At 36.6% G+C, this 24,289-nt stretch overlaps 2 protein-coding genes and 1 non-coding gene across 7 annotated transcripts; all 3 read right to left on the reverse strand.

Annotated features, from left to right (window-relative positions):
- Positions 1 to 316: 316 nt before the first annotated feature.
- On the reverse strand, positions 317 to 12,487 carry LOC147536377 (protein ENHANCED DOWNY MILDEW 2-like). Of its 5 annotated transcripts, none has more exons than XM_086643979.1 (18): positions 12,178 to 12,487; positions 11,465 to 11,965; positions 11,289 to 11,385; positions 10,256 to 10,306; positions 9,973 to 10,139; positions 7,232 to 7,331; positions 7,042 to 7,140; positions 5,835 to 6,082; positions 4,935 to 5,030; positions 4,401 to 4,847; positions 4,090 to 4,231; positions 3,911 to 4,003; positions 3,120 to 3,161; positions 2,265 to 2,375; positions 1,872 to 1,943; positions 1,629 to 1,747; positions 1,484 to 1,547; positions 317 to 1,389 (listed from the first exon to the last, which is right to left on the reverse strand). In XM_086643979.1, exons 2-18 carry the CDS (start codon positions 11,872 to 11,874, stop codon positions 475 to 477), a joined length of 3,273 nt encoding a protein of 1,090 aa, XP_086500105.1. In that variant the 5' UTR covers positions 11,875 to 11,965; positions 12,178 to 12,487; the 3' UTR covers positions 317 to 474. The 5 variants fall into 5 exon arrangements, with proteins under 5 accessions (XP_086500105.1, XP_086500104.1, XP_086500107.1 ...); XM_086643978.1 differs by having other exon boundaries at positions 1,466 to 1,547; XM_086643981.1 differs by having other exon boundaries at positions 10,256 to 10,344; positions 12,178 to 12,360.
- Positions 12,488 to 13,192: 705 nt separating this feature from the next.
- TRNAI-AAU (transfer RNA isoleucine (anticodon AAU)) lies at positions 13,193 to 13,266 on the reverse strand. The gene has a single exon. It is a non-coding gene; the product is annotated as a tRNA-Ile (tRNA).
- Positions 13,267 to 14,277: 1,011 nt separating this feature from the next.
- LOC147536379 (mitochondrial import inner membrane translocase subunit TIM22-3-like) lies at positions 14,278 to 17,584 on the reverse strand. Its single transcript, XM_086643745.1, has 6 exons — positions 17,553 to 17,584; positions 16,988 to 17,360; positions 15,151 to 15,215; positions 14,933 to 15,005; positions 14,794 to 14,847; positions 14,278 to 14,686 (listed from the first exon to the last, which is right to left on the reverse strand). The coding sequence occupies exons 2-6, from the start codon at positions 17,154 to 17,156 to the stop codon at positions 14,448 to 14,450; spliced, it is 600 nt and encodes a 199-aa protein (XP_086499871.1). The 5' UTR covers positions 17,157 to 17,360; positions 17,553 to 17,584; the 3' UTR covers positions 14,278 to 14,447.
- Between the last annotated feature and the right edge of the window lie 6,705 nt (positions 17,585 to 24,289).

Genomic DNA, 24,289 nt, shown 5'->3' on the forward strand with positions numbered 1-24,289 from the left:
TCAAGTTAGCAATGTACGTGAAAGAAAGCTTAGTGATCTTTCGCCTGGCATAATGTAAGGAAGACAGCTGTCTCGAGTAAGGCACACGGCCTAAGAGAGACAAAACCAAGACAAAAACGACATTCACAGCTCTAATCACACCAAGTACGGCTTGTGCCGTGCTGACCCGCCTCCTAAAGGGCCCATGCCGATCCACTTCCAGTCAACACGACCCACTGGCCACCAATACTAAAAGCACTGTAGACCCTTTTCTCCAGAGTTACAAACAACCAAAGAAAGACCAACTACAGTTTTTCTATCTAGTTCGTCGATAATGTATGGAAGTCTTTTAATTTTTGAATCCACATAATTGTATTTACAAGATCTTCACAAACCCTATTATTTAAGTTAGAGCACTTTTCATGGAACTAAATGAAATTACAGTTATCGTCGAAGTAAAAGGGTTGAAGAACAAGGTATGCAATTTACTATAAGTCACTCTTCATCAATCCAACCACAAGAGTTGTTCTGGTCGTGGAAGAACGGGTGATACGGGCTAGGTGCAAAAGTCAAGACAAAGTTGATATCAGAATCAGTATTCGACCTTGATTTTTCAAACTGATCGGTTTTTTTACTCACCGATTCCTTCTTTGCTGCTGAATCCAGAGGTTCATTAACAGTAGCAACTGTTTTCGCCTTACAAGTCTGTTCTTTGTGCAAACTACTGCTACCTTGTGGAGAAGGATCGGTACCTTCAGCCATTTCCTCTCTTTCACAGCTCTTTGGACTGATATCATGCAGCTCTTTGGACTGATTTCTTCGATCTGAAGTACTTGTTTCTTGATCAGAGGTTTTAGTTTCTTGATTTGCTGTGAGGGGTTCGTCGAAAATGTCACAGCTGACTGTTCTGATTGAATTATGGTCAGTCTTACCTTCGATTTCAGATCTCTGGATCTGTTCAAGGTGTTTAACTTCAACTACATTTTCAGAGGGAGCTTCAGTATCTTCATCAGATGACTCGTCGTCTTCAAGTAATCTTCTGAGATCTTTCCTTTTAAACGGAGACCGAGAAATCATCTTCAGAGGGATCTTCTTATTGAAAGTACATGTTTCTTCGTTTTCGTCATCATCGTTTTGCTGTTCAGGGACTTCATTTATTTGATTCGAGACACCAGTAATGTGCCCATGAATATCATTTTTAGGATCTTCTAAGATTTCTGTTTCATGATTTTTCTCACCCGAATGTGAATCTTTCTGATTCTTGGGTAGGTGACCTTGCCGTAAAGCTATAGCTTTGTGTTTAGAAGTCCAATCGCTACGGCTCCAGAGACAGAACAGTAGGTTTCTCTTGCTCAATTGCTTCATTTGGCGCTTGACCTTTTGGTCCATGATGACAGATAAAGGTAAGGACTGCAAAGGAGGAAAGTTAAAATCTGTAGAAGAAGACAATATCACTGTCTAAATAATCAAACAGAGATGAACTTACTCCCTCTTCGTATAATACCTCGTCCGAGAGTTTCTCGTACTCTTCCCAGACCAGATCGTATGAAACTTCTTTCTCAGCCAATCTGGAAAATGACATTGTCAGATGTGTCAGTCAGATGTGTCTGTGTGTGTGTGTGTGTGTGAGAGAGAGAGAGAGGGACTACCTTTCTGTTTCTTCTGGAACAAACAGAATGAGGAACTTAGGTTTAAACTCAAGAGCTTTGTCGATGTACTTGTTCAAACTAGATGATACAACCCCAAAAGGAAGATTCAGCACCAAAATCTGGCAAAAGAGACAACCAAATAGATGGATTGATCAGTATCGAAACCACCTTCGGGTAGATAAGGGATAGCTAGACTAGCACAGAGAATCGATGTAATAACAGAAAACTTATATCTTTTCATACCAAATGAGTTCCAGTGGGAAGATCCTTCCGGTTGACACTCATCCAGTCACTATTCTCAACGTTTAAATCTTTCTGCGGATAAGGAGATAGAAGCATTCAAAACACCAACGCCAGGATAGCTTAAAGAACTGAAAACACTCATCTAGTACTACAGCTACTAGCATAAAGATTAAGGTAGCGAACTCCCAAGATAAGTTTCTATTTATTTAAAGATAGCAAGAATCTAGCTCTTTAACTTGATACAGGAAGAAATCATTACCAATATGTACAAAAAGCAATTAACAGGGCATTTCGTCCTTCAATATCTATTCAGTTTTGAGGCCAAGAAACACACACAGACACACACACACACATATATATATATGTATGTATTATCCATAACCGACTACTTACCTTTGGTTGACAAACATTGTAAACTTTGAATGAGCATTTTTTCCCATTTTCTTCAAGCTTTTGCTCCACCAAGCTAGTGAAATCAGTAGCCCCACAACAAAGGCTAACTATCTGTCAGAAAGCAAAACATCTTTTCTTAGAAAATCAAAACGAAGCAAGTGAAACAAACCACTGAAAAAAAGAAGTCAACTGCACGATATTGAACACCACTTTTATCAAGGTTGATATGCTTAGCTAGCATCTTACATAAGTAAGATCCATTGCAAAATTATCTACTGATGGTGGTTCAAAATTTATAGCAGAACTTTCACTTTCTTATAACTTACAGATTAGACTAAGAATTAACTTAATGCTTCTTAGCACGTTTATAAGATGCTGAGAACCAGAAAGTTGCATGCAATACACAAATTCATGAAGCATCAACTACCATTTCAGAAATGTCAATTCAGTGTAGGCAGCCAAGTAACCATTAATCTTCTTTCAGCCTTCAGAATATGGAGACATCTTCCAGGCATAACACTAGTGAATGCTCAAGGGCGTACTAGTAGGTAGGTTTAATGGCTGAAGTGTAAAGGTGCAGAGTAACATGAAGAGGTCTAATAGACATCCCCACTGAATTTGGTATTGAAGCAAATTCAGTACTTCAGGATGCCCGCTAAGTTTGAGTTTGACCATTGATAATTTGACAGTTGAGAAGAGAGAATACTTTTGTAACTTCAAGGGTAAAGGATAATCCATGAACAATCATCCCTTGAAAATTTTAGTGAAGCTACTTACTTTCAATTACATAGTACAGCAGAAAAACAAGTCACTAAAAACTCTTGAGGAAAAAAAAAGTTCAGTAAAGGTTCTTACAGTGTCTCCTTTGTGAACATACCAATGGAGCTTATCAACAACCTGCACATTAGATCTCATGCTTTTAGCTTCCTCAAGGTTCTCTAGATGTTACACTCTGATTCAATAAAGAAAGGAACAGGGATTTTCCTAAGCAACATTACTTATGGAAGGGAGAAGGAAAACACAAACATATATTAGCTATTGCTGCCTTGCATCATAAAAAGAAATTACTTATCTCATACAAATATGTGCAAAATGAGATCTAGGAGTAGCCTGGTAGGGATAAACTAGAAAATGTAACATAACTTAACAATCTTTGCCATTTGTCTCGTAACCAATTGTTCTAAAACTAGATTTAAAATAAATAGCATGACCGGGGCATTTATGGAAGAAATTGATGCAGCCAAGAACAAAGGAAAGGATAGAGGGTTAAAGTGCCAAAACTGAAGCTGCCAATGTCAGAATCGCGCGAAATTCGAACATCGGAAGTTTCGATTTTGGCACTTTAACCTTCTTCATTTGTTCTTGGCTGCACCAATTTCTTCCACAAATCTATCAGCCAAAGCCTCTACATCAATTCTGCATTCCACTTTAAGTAAACAAAATTGCTTTCATACTAAGATCATATTATTCTAGAATAATTAGCGTAAATTGATTTTCTCAATTCATGTGTGATTATATATATATATATATATATATATATATATATATATATATATATATATACTTATATATTGATGTGTGATTATAAGCATCTCCTCTCAAGATTAGTGTTTAGTATATAACAGTTGACTAGTTGAGTGACATACCTTCGACAGGGTTATCTTGTTGAAAAACTCTGCTTCAATAACACCTTCTGACTCCTCAAGATTGGAGCCTTCTTCTAAACTCCGTGAAGTTGACTGAAAATCCAATACATTAAACCAAGTACAGAAAGAAGGAAGTCAAACTTTTAAGCTTTTAGATCAGACATGTTAACGAGGAATACCTGATGAGTAAGTTCCACGTTTTCCTCCGCAACAACCTCATTGACAACTTTTACAGAGGCATGTCTAGATTTAACACTATAATTTCTTCTGACGTCTTTCATGGTTATTGAAGATGCTGTGTCTTTCATTAACATCATTATTCTGCAAGTTTAGCTCAAATTATTTCGAGGAAGCACATAGATAGAGTGATAGCCACATTTATGGTTTCCATTTGAAGAGGAAAGAACCACATTTCTTGCATAACAACTAACAAGTATACGAGAATAACTGTTTATATATGTTTTCACTTTTCATTCTGTTAGTTCTTTACCTTTTTTCGGTTTCAGGATCGACTGAAGGCTGTGAACTGCTTGATTTCCGCATCTGTTTTATACTACTCTTAAGATGAGGCATCTCCTGATGCTTATCTAACACGGGTGCTGGAACCATGTCTACTTTCCTTGATACTGGTCTGCTACAGTCCTGAGAAATCTTTCTGGAGGAAACACTGGTGCTGAATCTTTTAGTAGAATCAAGTCTTTGTACAGAAAAAGTTTTCTCATATTTCTTAGGCGCTGTACTTTCTTTTCCAGAAGCCAATTTTTCAGTCCTCGCGACGATACTTCCGCTGAAATCTTCAGAAACACTTTTCTTCTTTTCGACAACCTTTCCTTGGCTTGATTGAAAAATGGAAGAATACATTTTCCTTTCTTCAACATCTGGAAATAGAAGGTGGTTTCTTATCGGTGTGGCTAGACTATCTTCAATCTCATGGTCCCTGCTCAACAGGATCGTTAATAAATAGAGTAGAAAGTTTCTCGGAAAATACGAAACACATCTGCAAGGAGAAAAAGTTAATCCTTACAAGCAATATATTAAAATGCGTGGTGGCTCTCGCAGAAGACCACTCCATGCCCTCTGTGTGATTCCATCTTTCTTTGAAGTTGCAAAGCCAATTTCCCTGATAAAAATAAATATAGCATTAGCAAGATGCTCCTACATCACTCAAGTGACCAGCAATCAAGTGAATAATCTACAAAAACAACTCATTCTACTAGGCATGTCAATGGATAAGAAGAAAATATCCGAAGTTTTAGATATCGAAATCTGTATACAAAATATTGTTATCCAACATATCCATATATCCATATATAGTTAAAATACAGATACAACAGTATCCAACCCAATAATTATCTGATATCCGGTTAGTAATTTTTGTTTTATATGAATATATTATGTTTTGAATCGAAGGGTCAGATTAATTTCATTATTCTGATTGTAAAGTTCACATAATGCGTAAGAAACTATCTATTTCTAGATTTTTTAAATAAGCTCAGACCTTAGTGGATTATCCGATATCTGACAAGCATATCGGAGTCGGATGAGAGTATTTAATATCCATCCGATTTTTGTCGGATTCGAATGTGATACAAATATGTCTAAATTCAATCCGATAAGGTACTGTTTACACCCTAACATTTTAGCACTAGAACAGACCTCAGAATAAAACAAAAATGTGTCTTTACACTCAAGAGTTGCAACCTAAAAGCAACTATTTTCAGAATAGCAAGGCATCTAATAGTGATTCTGACTGGAATTCCTGCTTGATCTGTTCGGAGGCCCCAGCTCTAGGCTATAAAAAATCTGGTTTTATACTTATCGATTTAATAAATTATAGTTTTTTTTTCCTTGACTTAAATAAATCATCATGGGCACTACAACCAGAAGAGTTCAATAAAATTAAGATCAAATAATTTCTAACCACCTGGGCAAGCATTTTCGATGGTATACCCTCGGGCAACGTCTACACACCGCGAACTGCGATGAATAGAGATCCTCATTTTCTGGCCCTTTACAGATAAAGCAATTATGGGCAGGACAAGTAAATGCTTTCCTTCCGACAATTCTCCTCTGGAGTTGTTTGGCTTCTACTTCATTCCTTGGCTGAAGCAATTCCGAAACACACTTGGCGTGATAGAAATGACCACAGCTCTCTACAGCACATTGGAAGACCTAAAAGACAATTTATAAATTGGAAAAAGAAACTCTAAGATCCACTGCTGCAGGCTCAAGACCTAGTTATTTACAACTAATACTCAGAGAGAAACTTTTGGATTTAGATAAAATGAAATAATAGAAAGTGTAGGAGATGTGAAGTTCCAGATACGCATAACCCGTAGTGAGTAGAAAACGAAGTGGTCGAAGAACACCACGTAGCTGGGTTCCCGAGATAACAAAATAAAGAACATAACTAGACAAGAATTGTAGAGGTATGTATCCATTATATACAAAATGTGTAAAGCCATTACAGTAGTCACTCAGCTTGGCCATATCATGATTATCAGAGGTTTAAGGTCCCTTAAAGGTTGAGAAAAGCTTGTGATTACAAGAACTACAATTGGAAAAAAAAATCATTAAATCGGAAGGTAAATATGACTCAGATTGTCCATTCAACAGTAAGGAAATATATAAAACTATTTTCACCGTCAAGTTAAAGCCTAGTACTCGATAACAACATGCCCACAGGGCTATAATATGTTGGACATAGTTACTCAATCTTTTTCAGTAAGGAATTTCTGTTAAATGACTGTAACAATTCATAAGAGAACCAGGTAGAGAATCATCGTTCATGTAAACAAGACTACAACCAAGTAGTAAATAGATCATTCTAGACAACAAGCAAACTTTTGTAAAATGGCACTGGCTATAACAATGGTCATAACTTCTGCTAAGTGCTAAGCATAGAAGATCGTACACTTCCATCAGAAAAGATAATCAGCAATAACTCTCAAGCATGGTTCAGATGAGCAGGTACTACTGACTGTCAGCGAGAAGTTACAAAAACAGGTAAGATAAGTCCTGCCAACATTAGCTTCCGATATGAAATGCTACCATGCACAGAAAGATATAACATAATAAATTAACACCAAAAGAGGGGCTCAACTTTTTACAGAACAAATAAACACAATTACCTTGGCACCCGAATTTCTATCTGAAGAATCCAATTTTCCACAGACAAAGCACTGGTGCTGATTGTATTTGCAATTCAAGCAAATCAATTTCGGAATTGCCTGCATAAAGCCAACGAATCCAACAAAGTGAAACATTAAAAATATAGTAGTATAAACAATATGAACGCAAGATGGTACTAAAAGTGCATACTTCCGCATAAGCCTTAGAAAGGCCCAGGGTTGTACAATTTGAATCGGGATCAAGATCTTCTACACATGCATGGAATGATCTAACACACCCTCCTTTACAACTGTACGAACAGAAAAAGAATCAGGAGAGAATAATTATCTTAAGTTAGGTGAATGAACAGCAAAATGACGCATTTAGTAACAATGAGCCTATTGCATAACTTTGCCAAGCATAAAAAGTTAGATCTAAACATTTTTAAAATATTACGCCAAATCAAACATATATATGTTCTTTCAAGCAACTGTCTGATGATGACGTACGAATACGGTGAATTGCGTATTAAATAGAAAACAAGCTTATTTACATAGTAGTAGATAATATATGGGTATTGTTGTTTAACTTGAAGATTAAAGCTCAAGCCCTTCTACATCTACTCTATTCGTTTGTGACAAGTAAATAGTGGTTTCGATTCAGATTAGCAGCATGTCCACATGCCAATACTGGAAGCCTGATGTGACTTTGTCATAAAGATCAAGTAATAAGTTCTTATTTCTTGGTGTAACACGAATAACTATGAAACGCTTCATCAGTCTAACAAGCTTAAATGTCATCATCGTAGTTTTTTATTTGGTGTGGCGGCTTCAACATTAAACCACCTATTCCAAATTACTTCGTAATTCTCATGTTTCATTTATGATCTAACAAAATAAATACACAAGGCATGATTTTCAACCAATTCATTCATGCACATATTGCTAGTGTTGAATTGTACCTAATCCAGTAATCTAACAATTTTTGGCAGTGAGAGACTCTCATTTTAGAAACCTATGCCCATATCTACTGACACCATGACACCATATTCCTTGATACAAAAGTGATTGTTTTTCCAACACGGCAACACCACAAAGTTAGTACGTCTACTTCTTAACATAACCAAAGAGCATCCCTAGATATTTGCATTAGATTCACAAAAATCCTAAATTAGTCCGGCAGCTTGACATATGAACTAATTCCATTTTTAACTAACCCAGTTTGTTAGTCAAGTTAATGCTGGGTATATAAATGATACACGTGACACCAACAAGGCAACAACAGTTTGAAACCTATGATTATATCTACTGGCACTATGACGCCATATTCCTTGATACAAGAGTGATTGCTTTCGCAACACCACTAAGTAAGACTTAATATAACCAAAGAGCATCCCTTGATATTTGCATTAGTTTCACAAAGTTCATAAACTAATCCATCAGCTAAACAAATGAACTAATTCCATTTTTAAATAATCATTAGACAAGTTAATGATGGGTACATAAATGATACACCAACAACACTTCAAAATCTGCAGATGTCATACACAGAGTAACTTACTGAATACAAGCAATTAGTTAATAATAGCAACCACCTGACAAATGCCTTCACCCAACTCTTGATATCAATGCATTTGACCAATTAAACAGAAAATTGTTGGGATTTAGGGTGCAAAAGAGAGATAGGCAAATTATAGAAACAAAAATGATGTCCACGAGAACTAAATGATGAAATAGAAATGAGCTAAATCATCTAGTGCATGAAGGTCCATCCGCTTAGGTGCATTAGATGCAGAAACGCGGGGGAGACAGCTGGAACGCCTTCACTGTGACAAGGCAAGAGTCTTATGGGATTTCTTCGCAGTTACATCAGGCCTTGGTGTTCGCCCAAGTTAATAATACAGAATCTTGAGCAGCAGTGACACCTAAAAGTTAAAAAGGTAAAGGGAGAAGTGTGGAATCTCGTACCACCAGCAATTATATGGGCAATATGGAAGAACATAAACGGCAAAATTTTTAAAAGACCCAAACACCAACATCATCCTCGAGGTGGAAGACATACTAGCACTCCTGTATCGTTGGAGTAGGCAAATCCCTTGGGCAAAGGATAAGTCACATTGTGATTTTGTGCTTAAGTTGGAGGACTTGATGATGTAACATATACACACTATCCGCTTTTTACAACACTTGTAAATCCTTTTTCTACTGATCTAATCCAAATATTAATTCGAAGTTTTCAAAAAAAAAAAAGGGTCCATCCACTTAATGTCCTTCTCTCTCTTTGAGTTTGACTTATAGTTACCGAAGCAACAAAAGTAACGTCAAGAAGTGGTTTATGCTGCGAAGTTCTTGGCATCCTTGCATCTCGAAGAAGAAACTAAGAACCTAGTAAAACAAGTAATTTAACTCCTAAATATCCACCAAAAGCCAGAAGTCGAAACTAAGAGTCCACTTGGTATCCAGGGACTGTTGTGAATTTGCAGGCCGCAGTTATCCCTTGGTGAGTGCTAAGACAGGATTCTAGTTACCATTTGAATTAAACATAATAGAGTGTTAATTTGAAGCTTTAAGCATATCTATCAACATCCTAACCCTATTTTATCGAGTTCATGTGTGCTACTTGGAAATTGGTTCGTGTGAATGCACTTAAATCAGCACCACCATGGCATGAATTGGATACAAAATTTCACGAAATTTCCCGAGTACAAGTGGAGCCTAAGAAATAATAAAGAAACTCAATTTTACCAGTTGGGCCACTGGGTATTGTTAAATCTGCATGGTTGTTGTGCATGAGTGGTATGCATCCTTGAATCAAAAGTATCGAGAAACAGAAAGAGAAAGCTATGAAAAGAATCTGTTGTGCATGCGGCTCTATTAACGGTAACTTCTATAGCTTCCGTATCAAGGAGGATAAAAAGAAAGTGAAATACGAGGACAAGCTTGGAGGCATACTTTAAAATACTCCCACCATTATCGCAAATAGCACAAACTTCATCAAATGGCTGGTTGTCATCATCGGAATCATCTCCTTCTGTGGCTCCTATTTCTTGAACTAATTCTTCGTTATCATCTTCAACTATATATTTCATCCTCTTTGCATCTGAACCAGTGCCAATTTCCTGTACGTTAAGCTTTTAGTAGATGGAGTTGGAAAAATATTTAAACTAACAAGAGAAAATATTCGTAAATAAGACTAAATATAAATAAAAGAGTAATGGGAGCACTAGCCTCAGACCTCAGTACATGTAGTCCTCTTCCTCCGATTCTCAAAGAACGCAAGTACAATCTGATTTTCCAAGATAAGTCAGGAAGTATAACATAGTTCTGATGGAAGAACATTATAATAGAGGATTCTTAATAGCCAGCAAATCTAGGTATAAAGAAACGTACTTTCCAATCTTACTGGATATCAATTGAAAAACATTCATAAATACTAAATCGACCTTATATATGGACAAAATGAGAAAATAAAAGCAGAACTCCTTGGTAACAAAATTAGCTAGTTACAACTAAAAATATAGTAAGAAGAGTTAAAGCAAAAAAGAAACACCTTTGTGCACCGATAATCATGGCTAACTAGAAAGGTATGGGATAGGTATGATACTTTTAGTTCCAAGAAAGGATATCAAACAACTATACTAAATAGATTGACATAGAGAGCGAACTAGAGGAAGGTGCTTCGGTCGGAAAAAATAAGTAATCTGTCTGCCTGAATAAGATAAAATGTTCCTAAGTAAGTAAAGCCATGGCATTACTTGTCTTGGAAAGTGCTAAGCAGTCAAAATTCCAAGTTAGTCACTAGTAACTTAGGAATCGGCTAGGCTCTTCCGAAGATTTCCTTTGAGCAATATCACTGTCAAATACACCGACTACTCTTTAATTTGATGGCATGCCCTGAGATATACTCATAAGACAAGGGTAGCTAATTAGCAATTTCCCATGATTCTTCCCCCGGCCACCTCTTTATTGAGATCAAAGAATCTTGTACATCACCATCAAATTATGTATATCTTACCCAAAATGATATTACCAGGTGTGCTGCAACTCTTAGTCTTCCTTCATTATACTTGTTGGCATTTTTCTCAATAGCCAGCAACCCTTGGTTGGACATTGGAGTGGTTACCAAGTTAGTTTCCAACGTCTAGGTCTAGGCTTCGAGGAACGGATACTATATTACATTTCTTTTCTCAATAACTACAATATGAACAAAATTTTACATGTACATAGTTCCACATTATTACTATAATTTATGAGACAAGTATGAAAACCTTGGAATTCGCCATTCTTCTATCCCGTTTAACGGCATCTTTTATTAAAGGCAAGTGACTCCGCAAATCTTTCTCAGAAGGTTTGACAATATGTGAACTGCAGAATGAACAAAATGCATCAGAATGCATAAAAAGGGGAAAAATCAGAAACGGCGAATTAAAATAAGTATGCACACCTGAAAACCTTATACAAGTGTCTCCACAAAGATTTTCCTGATGTTTCAGGGTTCTCCTTCACGTAATGGAGGAAGTGTACTGTGATTAAGATCGTCCTGATTGTCTCCTCATAGCTCTTCCTTGGCTTCAAAAGTGTTATCCAATTATCATCTTTAGAAAGCACTAAAACCTTAGGCTCATCAGATGAAAGATCCATCTTCCATGCCGTGACGAGCTTGTAAATCTTCTGTAACCCATCATCAGCCTTCCCGTGCAAGAAAATCTTTTCTTTCTTCTTCTCTAGCTTCTCATTGCCACGCCATACGATTGGTAAAACAGAGAAACAAATTGGTTCTTCCTTGTCATCTACGAAATGATAATTGGTAACAGAAGATGGTATATCTTCACATTCATCATCTGAATATTTCATTACTTACCCAAAACCAAGGCACTAAAAGGGTGTTTTTTTTTTTTTGCTTCGAGTTACCCTAGTCTAAAAACCATTCAGATTTACCTTCTACCTGAAAAAAAACATTCAATTCAATCTAAAAAACGCAAATCCAAAAAGAAATTAATCCAAAGGAAAACCAAACAAGGGAAGATATACTATGAACCCTAATAAACCCTAGAAAAAAAAACCATAAACCCTAGTGAAAAAATCAATGGGTAGATGAGAAAATGGCAAAAAAGTGGAATTCCGTGATTTGAGGATGGGAATGAAAAGTGAATGTACCTTTAGTTATTAGGGTTTTGATTGGGGTATGAAATCGGGGGAGAAGAAATTCAACTTTGGAATCGTCGTCGTCGTATTTGGGAGAAGGAAGAAACTGTTCGTTTAAAGAAGGGAGAAGGGGAAATCACTCACTCACAACGCTCTCTCTTTTCAGTCTCGCGTTTTAGCGGGAACTAATTAAGTACGGAGTATATGATGTTTATTGCTTTTTGTTTGACACGTATTTTCAATTTCGAAATGTTTAGTGAGTACGTGGGAATGGGGGGGGCAGGGGGGGTCCATCAAAATTAGCCCTAGGTCTGTCTAGGTCAGTTGTAAGTAGTCTCTCTGTCCCTCCTGCATATTCTACTGCGACCAGGCAGGTAATGAATACCATAAAGTGGGGTAAGAAAATACTAACAGTAGAAACTTGATTGTTTTTTTTTTTTTTTTGTTAAGAGTAGAAACTTGATTGTTATGAGACCCAAACTGTAAGAAAAAAAAAAAGTATATATAACAGAATGAAAAACATTATACAGTATTTCAACAAAAAAATAAAAAATAAAAAGCAATATATAACTAATTAAATAAGTTGTTACATGTATATTTGATTCGACATACAAATGTGCCCAGAAAATGGTAATGGAGATCGGTAATATTTTTTCTTATTTTTTTCCATTTTAGAACGGAATGAGATCAAATTGCAAGCGCAAATTGGTACAAGAAACTGGAGATTCTACACTAAAAGTCATATAAAATTCCAAAGATAGAAATCAAATATGGCCAATAGAGAAAATGGTAGTAGGAATTGATTGTGATGTTCTTTTTTTTTTTTTCCTATTTTAAGTTGGAACGAAACGAGATCAAATTGCAAGTGCAAATTGATACAAGAAGTTGGAGATTCTACCATAGAAGTCATATAAAATTCCGAAGATTGAAAAGTTTAGTCAAACAAGAAAGGAAGATGTTTTATTTCTTTCTCAAAACCCAATATAGGAAATAAAATTAGACACACAATTGGACTAAAAAAAGAATTTGGCCTATGCAGGTCTCGAACCTGCGACCTTCGCGTTATTAGCACGACGCTCTAACCAACTGAGCTAATAGGCCAATGGATGAAAAAGAGTCGTGGACTTGAAATATTAAGCAAATCTTTATGGTATGAAAACCATACTTCTCATTCTTCACATATTAGAGTTTAGTATCACGCTATGAGTTTTGTTTGAAATTAGATCACCTTTAGAAGATCGTCTCATGGTTGTCAAGAACGAATCAGATAAGACGGTACCAAAATAAATAGTATGCATGTGTTCATCTGTTTTACCTTACAGTTTCACCTGGTCGTAGTTGATATTCGCTTGATATGGCTAAAAGTTCTACTTAGAGTATCTCCAATGGGACACTCTAATAAACACTCTAAAAATCTAGTTGTCAAGTGTCAAATAAAGATCTCTTTCCTAGTGTTAATATAGAGATACTCTAGATTTGTTTGGTCTCCGATGGAGATCTCTAAAATCTCTTACTTAATACACATGTCCCTCTTCAATTCAATAGATAAAACGTAGTTGAAAAACAAAGTTTTTTATTGGTTGGAATTATAAAGTAACACTTAGAGAGTCTCTGATTTTAGAATTTCTCTCTCTAGACACTCTATAATAAATGTGTCCAACTCATAATAGAGTGTCTAACAAAGTGTTCCATTGGAGATGATTTTTTAACAAAAACCCCAAAAAGTCATACGTGGCGCTCTAAGTGTTAAAGATTGAGTGTCCCATTGGAGATGCTCTTATATAGTTCCAGACTTCCAGTGAGAGCATGAAGTAGAACTTCGTTTCTTGAGATGATGTTAGAAAGAGAGACCCAATTCTCAAAAAGATAGTGATTAAGGTAGTGTTTGTTTCTCTTCTCTTGGTCTCCTCTAAAACCAAATCGTCGATATCAAATAATTCGAAAATCCACCCTAATGAGTCATTCGCGGACAAGTCTTCAGACGAGTTAGACATTACAAGTCTAACACAAACAAACAATCTGAAATCTGACACTCAATTCAGCCGTGTCAGATTTCTTATGATTTGAAAACAGAATGCACTACGTGTAGCTGATACGATAACATCTATAAGATGGTTCCAACAGAATAAAATAAGCTCTATTATTCGTCTCCTAAGAAAGATTCGCCTTTTTTACTCGATTTACAAAGATAAAGAAACTTCAAAGCTCACAACTGAAAAACAAAACAAAATTACAATCTAGAGATAGTTCATCTGCAACGGCCCATAATTTGACCGAGATCTTCACTGAGAAATTGGGAGAGAGGGTCGTTTCGACTTCTGTATTGATAGGCAAAATGATGAAAACCCGTCTTTCAAGTTATTAGGAAGATGAAGTGTAAAAGGAGGAAGAACTTCTAATTGATGAAGTGTGCTCTTTGTGAAAGAGTGAGCTAGTGCTGGTTGCTGCTTGTTAAGCCCTTCGATTATAAACGAGAAAGCTCCAAACGTCAGGCAGTTCTGGAGAAGAGCTTGTGGTGCACCTGTGAAATGAGAAAACGGAAACTCCAATCAATTTACCGAGTATAGAAAATTGAGTGACGAAACTTGATATACAGACATTTTAATGGCGAGTTTGATGTTATTATACCTGGAAAACTCAGAGCCAGACCAGTGCAACATCCTGCTACTCCGGCATTAATGACTACACAAGGAAAAAAAAAACATCAGAATAAATTGAGTATGGAGTCATTGGATCGATCAGGGCTTCCGAATTCTGACGTGCTTACCATCATCTTTTCCTCGTATTCTCCTCAAGAAGCAAACAACCAAACTGTGAACTCCCGATAAAACTGCAAATGACTGATACGGTATGGAAGCAATTTAACCCGTATATTCAAAAATTTAGTAGTGGCGAAGAAATCTAAAATACTGATAGAACAATAGAACTTCAAATTATCTCTAACAGACTAACACTTAGCACTAGATTATATATGACTTGACAAACCTTGGCAGAAGTCCCTGCATCTGCAAATGATCCTTTAAACCCTTTCTTCTTCATCAACCCCGAACCTGAGGGAAGTACGCAAACGACACTTTAGTGCAGGAATATTTTCGGACTAAGCGAAAGGAGATGGTAGTTGCACTCGCAAATTCCAAGCGAACTTCGTCATAAGTGGAATTTTAATCATAAGAACTTGAGAAATGGCAACAATACACGAAAATAAGATACAATAATGCACAACAGACATGGGTACACCCTCAGACGCATTAAGTTACGTACCGGTTTACATGAATAGACTTTATAAGAAAAACAACTTCGGCAGTACTTGCTCATTCCAGCTGACGCTTCTAACCCATTTGAATACATATTCATGCAATTTAATGAACTACGAGGAATAACTTATAAGTACCTAAAATGGATACTTAAGTAAGAAATATCACCACTATAAGAACAGACTCGCATCAGGGGATGCCACTCAATCTTCCATGTTAACCACTTAAATTGTCTTATACACATAGGGTCGTAAAAATGCAAAAAGACAAACTGGATTGGTAAATAGTCACGTGAACCGAAGTGATTTAAACATTTAAAATCCCACCCAGTAAGAAACGGAACATGTTACGAGCAGTGCAAACAACTAACATGCACGAGATTGACTTGACTCGTCGTATATTGCCGGCGCGACTAACAAGAATTTGCAATAATGTTAACAATCGTGGCTCACGGGTTTGAGTGTTTCGCAAAAAAGGACAACTGTCTACTTGGTTAAAATTGACATTTAGGCTATCGTTTGTATGACAAATATTTCTTTTGTTTCTATAAAAATGTATGACATTAATATTTGCAATTATTCACTGCATAGGTTGCATATGGTTTGTCTATCTAGGTGCTAGCACATGAAATACAGATATACCTTTTCAGCGACTAGCTATTAAATGGTTCGGTATCACCTAATAACCACACTATAGTTCTTCATGTGAACCAACTATTAAACGAGTCATATAATATCGCTTAACAGTTAACAACCATCAAAGGATCAATATTTTAAAAAAACTTTCGAGCCATCCGCCTCGAGGCGAGGCGGTCACTTGATACCTGAGGCAAATGTATTTAACTTGAGAATAGAACATGTGCATCACAAGTCACTATTTATTTTTAAGTTGTTCGGCAACACAAAAATATTTGTATTTTTGTTTATTAACCACTTAGGACCTCATATTATTTTAGTGAAGTAGAAAAACGATGTTATGCATTTACATAATTTAGATCATTTTCCTTGGAAAAAAATACTTCATGCTTTATACGCATCGAGGCGTCGCCTCGTGAGAGCAAACCGCCTTGAGGCGTAACAACGTATTTTAAAACATTTCAAGGATAACTTGAAAATGAGTATTGTACAACATTCATAGAATGCCAAGCTTTCCCTAGTTTTCAACAACAAAAATTACACATTCAAGACAATCAGACCTCCAAATAATTAAGTTGCAAACTAAGATCTAGTTAATTTATGGAAAAGTTTTTTAATCAAACAATATAGAATGGAAGATAAGCTATCAAGCATATAGATTTCATTACCTGAGGTATTACCCAAATATGTAAAGAAGAATAACACTTAAAAAAACACAAGTTTTGTCATCTTTAAAAACAAGTTACAGAAAATTCCACAAGATTTGCCCTAAAATCTTAACAAAACCCTACAAAATTTTCCCGAATACTAAAGCCTATAGCACAAGAACAGCTCTAAAAGATCAAACCCAAGTTGCGAAAATCTATGTTTAAGTAATATAGAGATAATTCTAACGAATTTAGCTTGATAGAAAAGAAAATGAAGGGATCCTACCGTAGCCAAAGATGGAACCCATGAAAGCACCAGCGGCAGCGTCTGCAGCAAACTTGGATAAGCAAACCAGAGGAGTTGAAGATGCAACAATGGTGTTGGGACTTTTAGGGTTTCCATTGGTGTCAATTTCAGGGTCAGTTTCAGGGGTTGGAGACGCCACCATCGACATTTGAGAGAGAGAGTGAAAATGCTGGGGAGAAAGCAAGGGAGCCGGATTAGGGATGGTAATGGGTTAACTCGTTCGGGTTCTGACAGGGCGCGCTACTCATGGGTCGGGTTTGGGCACCGTTTTAGTAAGGCCGATGATCTAGGACTAGGAACACTCGAAATGGTTGCCGAGACAAAATATTAGTATTACACAAAAGTGCAAAAACTGTCAACAGTTGGTAGCCCAAGTGGTTCCAAGGTAGTTGGGCTTTAGGCCATTGTCTTGTTGGACTATAGATCCGGTCTTGTTTCAGTTTGAGTGGGCAGTTATTGAGCGTATCACATCTTTGATGTATCAATGCCAAATGTAACGACATACGTAAATCGTAGTCGACTTCAAAAAAAAAAATGCAAAAACTATTCAATATAGGAGAGAGGACATAGAAGGAACATATGGTGGTGGTGATATGTCTGGTTTGTGACGGTGGCGGTGAAGTGAAGAAAAAGAAAGTTAAGATACAGGTATTGAATGATCTAAACATTATATTATTTGGTGCAAGATCATTTCTTCATGAGTGATTATTCTGACACGTTTCGTCACAAAGCAGAGTTCTTTAAGCCTAACAAATGTTTTTTCCAGAGTGATTCTATAGGATCTTGGCTTGTAACCATATAAATTTTTTTTGTTGAAACATTGTAACCATGTTAAATTTGTAATCGTCTAACTTAGAACTGAGTGGTCACGACTCACGAGTGGAGATGACATTGACATTATTTTTGTTACCTATAATTCGTTAGTTTAATATATTATAACGAGAATAACATGTAAAACCTTGACCTAAGAAAATTTTCGACTCTGTCGAATCTATACAATATGGGTGAAGGATAACATTTTTTAGAATATACCTCATCTTCCATGGTTAAAATCTTCCAAACTTACCTCTGAGGATTGAGATTACATTTTATAAACTTATCTCCAAAGATTTGAGATTATACCTCCTAAATTTATTTCCTCATACGGTTGAGATTATAGAACTGTTTGTGCCCACTGGACACAAATTAACCCTCTCCCGATATGCTATGTCTCGTCCCTCCTAAATTTATTTTCTCAAAATGTTGAGATTACAGAACTATTTGTGCCCACTGGACACAGATTAACCCTCTACCGATATGCTATGTCTCGTATATCTCGACTTCTAACCACCTCAAATATATCGAATTTCTGCCTGTATATTAATTGATAAAACAACAAAGGTGAATGAAAAAGGTGATAGTTTATCGAACAAATCATCTCACAAAAAGATGATAATCATAAGAATACTTTCTACAAGAAAATAAAGTTCAAGATTGTGGAAAAGAAAGTTCTTTAATAATGGAATTAAAAATCAAGAATCTCTTATTCATGTTCAACCAAAGTGGATATTGATTATCATTGAAAAGTTTCACCACACTGCTAGTAAATGAACCAGAATAACTTCTACTACAATCTGAGAAATAACAAAGAAGATAAGAAAAAAAAGCTGACAAGAACCATGACATTTTTTTGTCTTGGACATTACACCAGAACCTGAACGAAATTAAATGACATTTTTAGTTTTCGTCTCTTGTTTTTGTGCTATCGATCTCAATCAAACCCGAAAACAAAAACTGAAAACTATAATCTCAAACCTGACGCAAAATCCCTTGTAAGATTCTGAATCCTCAAGAAGATGATATCCCGTTAGCTGTAGATAACAAATTTTCTCTATATTAAATGTTGGGATTTACGGAATTACAAGACTTTAACCTGATTCACCGAGTTTTTTGTCCCACCTACAATAACCTTCTCAAATCCAAACAATTGTTCTCCTACGTAGCAATTCCTGAAACAAGTTATGAAGAAGAATGTGTAAAAAAAAATCAAAGACGAAAAATATAAACAGTAAAAGAATAATTTTACGTTTAAAAGCAGAATCAAAGTACGCATTAGGATTACCTTTTGACATTTCAAAAAAAATTAACCGGCCCTCTTTTTGTTCTTCATGGATAGTAATTATTAACTATTTGAGTGCTACAACCCGTTGGAGTTTTACTCAAAATCTTAATGCACGGATGACACAGACACAGTTAATAAAAGTATGTGGTCAGTAAGATTCAACGTCAATTACTGAATCAAAAGTTGAGCGAGATTCCATGGGGGTAAAATCATTTCTCTTTACTCTTGTGCGCAAAAGAATAACCATTTCTAGTGTATAAGAATTAAGAAAGCATAACTAAGAAGACATAAAAATGTGTTCAACAAAAAACATAAAAATGTGTGTAAGATCTAAGATTTTCTCTACCATATTGTTGCTTAAGTGACCCTAAAATCCATGCGAGATGTCAAAGTTTCCATCATCATACTACAATATAAGTTTTCATTCAAAAAAGGATGTGAAGTGAGTGCTAGAAACAAAGGTCCCACGACCGTGACACATTATTATCAACCAGTTAAAGTACTACTAATTGGTTTTGGGTATTTATCTTTAGGAGTACTTGAAATCGAATTTTCCATAAGAAAGAGATTTTATTCTAATCAAAAGAACTCCCGTCTTCAGTGAATGACATTCCATCTATAAGAATAAGAGATTATATTCTAATCAAAAGAACTCAAGTCTTCAGTGAATGACGTTCCTCTACCACCGACAAAAAAGAGAGAGCGAAGGATTTCAAGTGTTCATCCTTTTGGTGGTTTTTTCTGGATGAAGGAGAAGAACCCCCATGGATGACAATTCTCTACCACCTATGGGGAAGAAAGAGATGATTTTTTGTCTATGTGTGTGGATAATAAAAAATGAGTTCCCGGGGTATGGATGAAGAAAAATGACACTATTCCCGTCCAGTGTCGTATCCAGGATTTACTTTGAGGGGTCTAAAAAATCTCTATAAAAAGTCGCTTTAGAAACTTTTTAGAAACCCTAAATACCCAAATTAATTCGAAGAATATTCCGAGAGTTGAACCCGTGACCCGCTTATTACCCTCCCGTCTTGACCCAGCGACCCACTTATTACCATATTTGAGTATGCACGAGACCATATATATTATGGGTTCCTCCTTTCAATAAAATAAAGAAAAAAATGACTGAGCTTGGATTCAAACTTGTGTTAGCTCTAACAATACTTCAGCACCTTATCCGTTGGGGGAACAACAATTGTTGTTATTGAGAACTTCCTTTATCTACTGATACTATTATGATACATATATATTTTTTATTAGATGTCGTATATGAAATCGTACAAGTTGAAGTGGGTCTATAGACCCCCCTAGACCCTACATAGATGTGCCACTGCGCTCGTCCACTTTTCCGGGTGAATCGTGGCTAGATGACTTGGTCAGACGAAATTTAGCGAGAGAAAATGAAAAACGGGTTATCCCAGAGAGTGGCGGGGCATAGTATCTCTGCTAATGGGTGAATATAGGGCTGGGAAAACGGTCCGGAAACCCGTGATCCGGCCCGAACCGTGAGAGACCGATGACTGAAGCAGCCCCGAGCCGGGCTAACCCGGCCCGATATATCGGGCTAATAGGGCCGGGACTCGGACAGGTTCTCAATTCCGAGTCCCGACCCGTTAAGCCCGTCCGAGTCCCGGCCCGATTGGTTGCCCGTTAGTATAGCCCGATAAGTTGGCCGTTTGTAGAGCCCGAATAGTAGCCCGTCGGTAAGCTCGAAAGTCCGCGAGTTTTTCTTTAATCCAATGGCTGAGATTAAATAATATCTCAACCGTTGGATTAAATCACCCCACCTATAAATACCCTCTCTTCCCAGGGTAAAAACCCTAATGCCTCTCAAGTCTCACCGAACCCTATCATCTCTCTCTCTCTTCCGCCACTCTCTCTCTCTCTTTCCGCCCCTCTCTCTCTCTCTTTCAGCCTCAAACTATTATCTCTCTCTAGTATCTCCATTAAAGAACACTAGGGTTAAACATTTTGGTCGAAGTCTCTCTTTCATCTATTGTTGGTCGAAGTCTACATCTACTGTTGGTCGAAGCCTCTCAATATGGTTAGTATACATCATCATCTCTCTGTGATTTTCCATTAAAGACTATGGTTATGATTACTTATGGTCGAAGTCTCTGATCTTCACATCATCATCTACTGTTGGTCGAAGTTGGTCGAAGTTGATGATTACTTATGGTCGAAGTCTCTGATCTCTCTGATGGTTAGTTCATAATGGGTATACGCTGATGATCTTCGGATCAAAGGACGCGGTTAAGCCTTCGAACTCATCTGATGGTTATTTATTTGATGTTATTTAATTTATTTGATTTTATTTATTGAATGTTTTAGTTAAGGGTTGTAATGTGTAATGAATAATGTGTATAACATTATTTGTTATGATTACATGTGAAGATCTCGACTCTAACGAGTCAGATCTGTTTGATCAGACAGATCAGAGTCCTAAACCTTTGATCTGTCTGATCAAATAGATCAGATCTATAATGTATTTGTCTTGTAATTTTTTTTTTTTTTGTGGTTGATATTGATGTACTTGTAAACAAGAAAAAATAGTGGATAATTTTTTTTTCTTTTAGTTCTGAAACAGAACTCAACTCATTTGAGTATGATCTGTTTAATCAGACAGATCTAACTATCGATCTGTCTGATCAAACAGATCAGAGTGTCTGTTTCAGAACGATTACATAAATAGATCATAGTATCATACTATCATAGTTCATTGATAAGTATGATACTATGATTATCACATACAAATTAGAGGATGTTTTAAATATTTTTTTAGTTCTAAAACAGATCTATCTAATTTGAGTCTAATCTATTTAATCAAACAGATCTGACTATCGATCTGTCTGATCAAATAGATAAGATTTTTCTGTTTCAGAACCATTAGGAGATATCATACAAATATACGATCAAATAGATACTATCATAGTTCATGGAATGGAATAATGGATAGTCATAGTCTCATTGAGATATCATACAAATATACGATCGGCCCTAATGATCTTGCCTTCATCAACCATTAGGAGTTTTCTAAACTAATATTCTCTGTTTTTCAAACTAATCTTCTCTGTTTTTCTTTCTTTTTTAAAACAAATAAGTTTTTTAAACTCCCTTCTTTCTGTTTTCTTTTTCTACAACAACATTTTCAAATATATTTTTTTTTCCAACTATTCTTCTCTCTTTCTCTCTCTGGTTTCTTTCAAACAACCAAGTTTTGTTTTTTTAAACAATTAAGTTATTTTCTTTCAACTTTGTTCTAAACTTTAAAAAAAAACTTTGTTCTAAACTTTGTTCTAAACTTTTCTCTTTCTTTCTTAAAATTTGGTTCTAAACTTCTCTCTTTCTTTCCTAAAACGACAAGACTCTTCTTCTCTCTTTCTTTATTAAAACAACAATATTTCTAACCTACTATGTTTCTAAAACTTCCCTTCTCTCTTTCTTCTCCCTTCTCTGTCTTCTTTTTTAAAACTTCAGTGTTCTAAGTTTCAACTACTTTGTTTCTACCTTCTTTTCTAACTTCTTTTTTTCTATTTCTAATATCTTAAACTTTTTTGTTTCTAAACTTGTCTATTTCTAACTTCTATGTTTCTTACCTTCTCTGTAGGGCTCATGATTTCAGACTGGATCACTTGTCATTCCAGTTTTGGATGCTTTGTATAAACACTTAGAAGGACCGAATTGATGAAGAACCTAAATGGTTCTCCCAATTGTGGACACTTCTTTGTTGTTAGAACACTGTAACCAAAATGGGTGATTCAAGGAAGCTGGTTAGAAATTGAATGTCCGAACGAAAATTGATGTTCCTACAAACCGATGATGAATTTCGTTATCTTAGTTCTCTTCACATGAACTCAGCTTAGGAGAATGACTTTCTATGTTGGCTGTGGTTCTACTTAGGTTGATTTGACGGAGAGTCAAAGTGGTGCTCATGGAGAAATATCTCCTGCTGATCCTCCTGTTCCTGGTGTGTCTGCTCCTGCTGGTTCTCCCGCAGGCGAAGTAGATGTGCTGACTGGAACATCAACCTGTACGAGAGGCAGAACTTCTAAGGTTTGGGACTTCTATTCCTTTCATGATGCTCCTGATCCTAAAAATGGAGGCAAGATCATTAAAATGGCCAAATGCAACTTTTGTGGTGTTTCTCGAAATTCGAAATCTTCTAATGGGACAACACATTTCAAGAGACACACATTTAAGTGTGCTAAAGCACTAAAAATTGACTTATCTCAATCAAAGTTGGTACAAGATCCAAACAGCGAAAATATGGGTTCAATTCAGTTTAGTCTGTCGAGAGCTCGCAAAAACACGATCAAGCTTTTAATCCTTCGCGAGTTGCCGATGCAATTTGTGGAGGACCCTTTCTTTCAATTTTATATCACTGATTCCTTCCATCCTGGGTTCAAGTCATTTTCCAGGAGCACAGTTAGAAATGATATCCTTAAATACTTTAAGGAAGAAAAAGATGCACTCAGAAATGTTTTACTTAGTGCTCCTGGTCGAATTGCTCTTACTTCTGATATCTGACAAAGTATTTTCCTTGTCAATGGATAATGCCAGTGCAAATACTGTGTCTGTTTCTCGATTAATCGAGTTAATGCCTCATTTACCATTGAGAGGCGAATTGTTTCATGTTCGATGTTGCTGTCATATCTTGAACTTAGTTGTTCAGGATGGCTTTAAAGTTCCTCAGTTTAAAGAAATGCTTACACGGTGTATTGGCAAAAAACAGCATTGGGCCTTCCTTATGCGCCCACCCTCGTGTAACATTTGAGGGGTGCCTTCAGTAGCCTCTACGGTCTAGCAAGGAAGCCCACCGAAAGCCCAACACGCCTCGCAAGCCCAGAAATTCTAAGCAGGCCTACCCAAGCCCACGCTCCTGGCATGCCGAGATAAAGTCTGCCATGACGATCCACCCACACTCCAGCTAGTTGTGCGTACACGTGGCCAAATTGTTAGAGATTGAGTCAGTCCAATCCTAGCATTCTGCTACACGTTGAGGTCATGGTAGAAGACCGAGTCTTGCGCTACTTTAAAGGAGTGGTGGACTATTTCTACTGGCAACGAACAGGCTAGGGCAACGGGTATCGTAAGGCTACCCTTCTCTCTCAAGAGATCAACGGCCACGGAAGCAGTCTAGTATGATCCTACTATTGCGGATCCAACAACCCTGCGCCCCC

Source organism: Eschscholzia californica, unplaced genomic scaffold, assembly GCF_041429995.1.
Source record: "Eschscholzia californica isolate CP2 unplaced genomic scaffold, dmEscCali1.0.p SCAF_5, whole genome shotgun sequence".
NCBI lineage: Eukaryota > Viridiplantae > Streptophyta > Magnoliopsida > Ranunculales > Papaveraceae > Eschscholzia > Eschscholzia californica.

Excerpts from the sequence above, each read along its gene's own strand:
- LOC147536377 (XM_086643978.1), bottom strand. The coding sequence starts at position 11,874 with ATGAAATATTCAGATGATGAATGTGAAGATATACCATCTTCTGTTACC. Across the intron at positions 4,848-4,934 it reads CGCATTTTAATATATTGCTT|GGACCATGAGATTGAAGATA; the intron begins GTAAGGATTAAC and ends CCTGTTGAGCAG. Across the intron at positions 1,390-1,465 it reads AGGTATTATACGAAGAGGGA|TCCTTACCTTTATCTGTCAT; the intron begins GTAAGTTCATCT and ends CCTCCTTTGCAG.
- LOC147536379 (XM_086643745.1), bottom strand. The coding sequence starts at position 17,156 with ATGTCGATGGTGGCGTCTCCAACCCCTGAAACTGACCCTGAAATTGAC. Across the intron at positions 15,216-16,987 it reads GGGTTCCATCTTTGGCTACG|GTTCGGGGTTGATGAAGAAG; the intron begins GTAGGATCCCTT and ends TACTTCCCTCAG. Across the intron at positions 14,848-14,932 it reads AATACGAGGAAAAGATGATG|TCATTAATGCCGGAGTAGCA; the intron begins GTAAGCACGTCA and ends TTCCTTGTGTAG.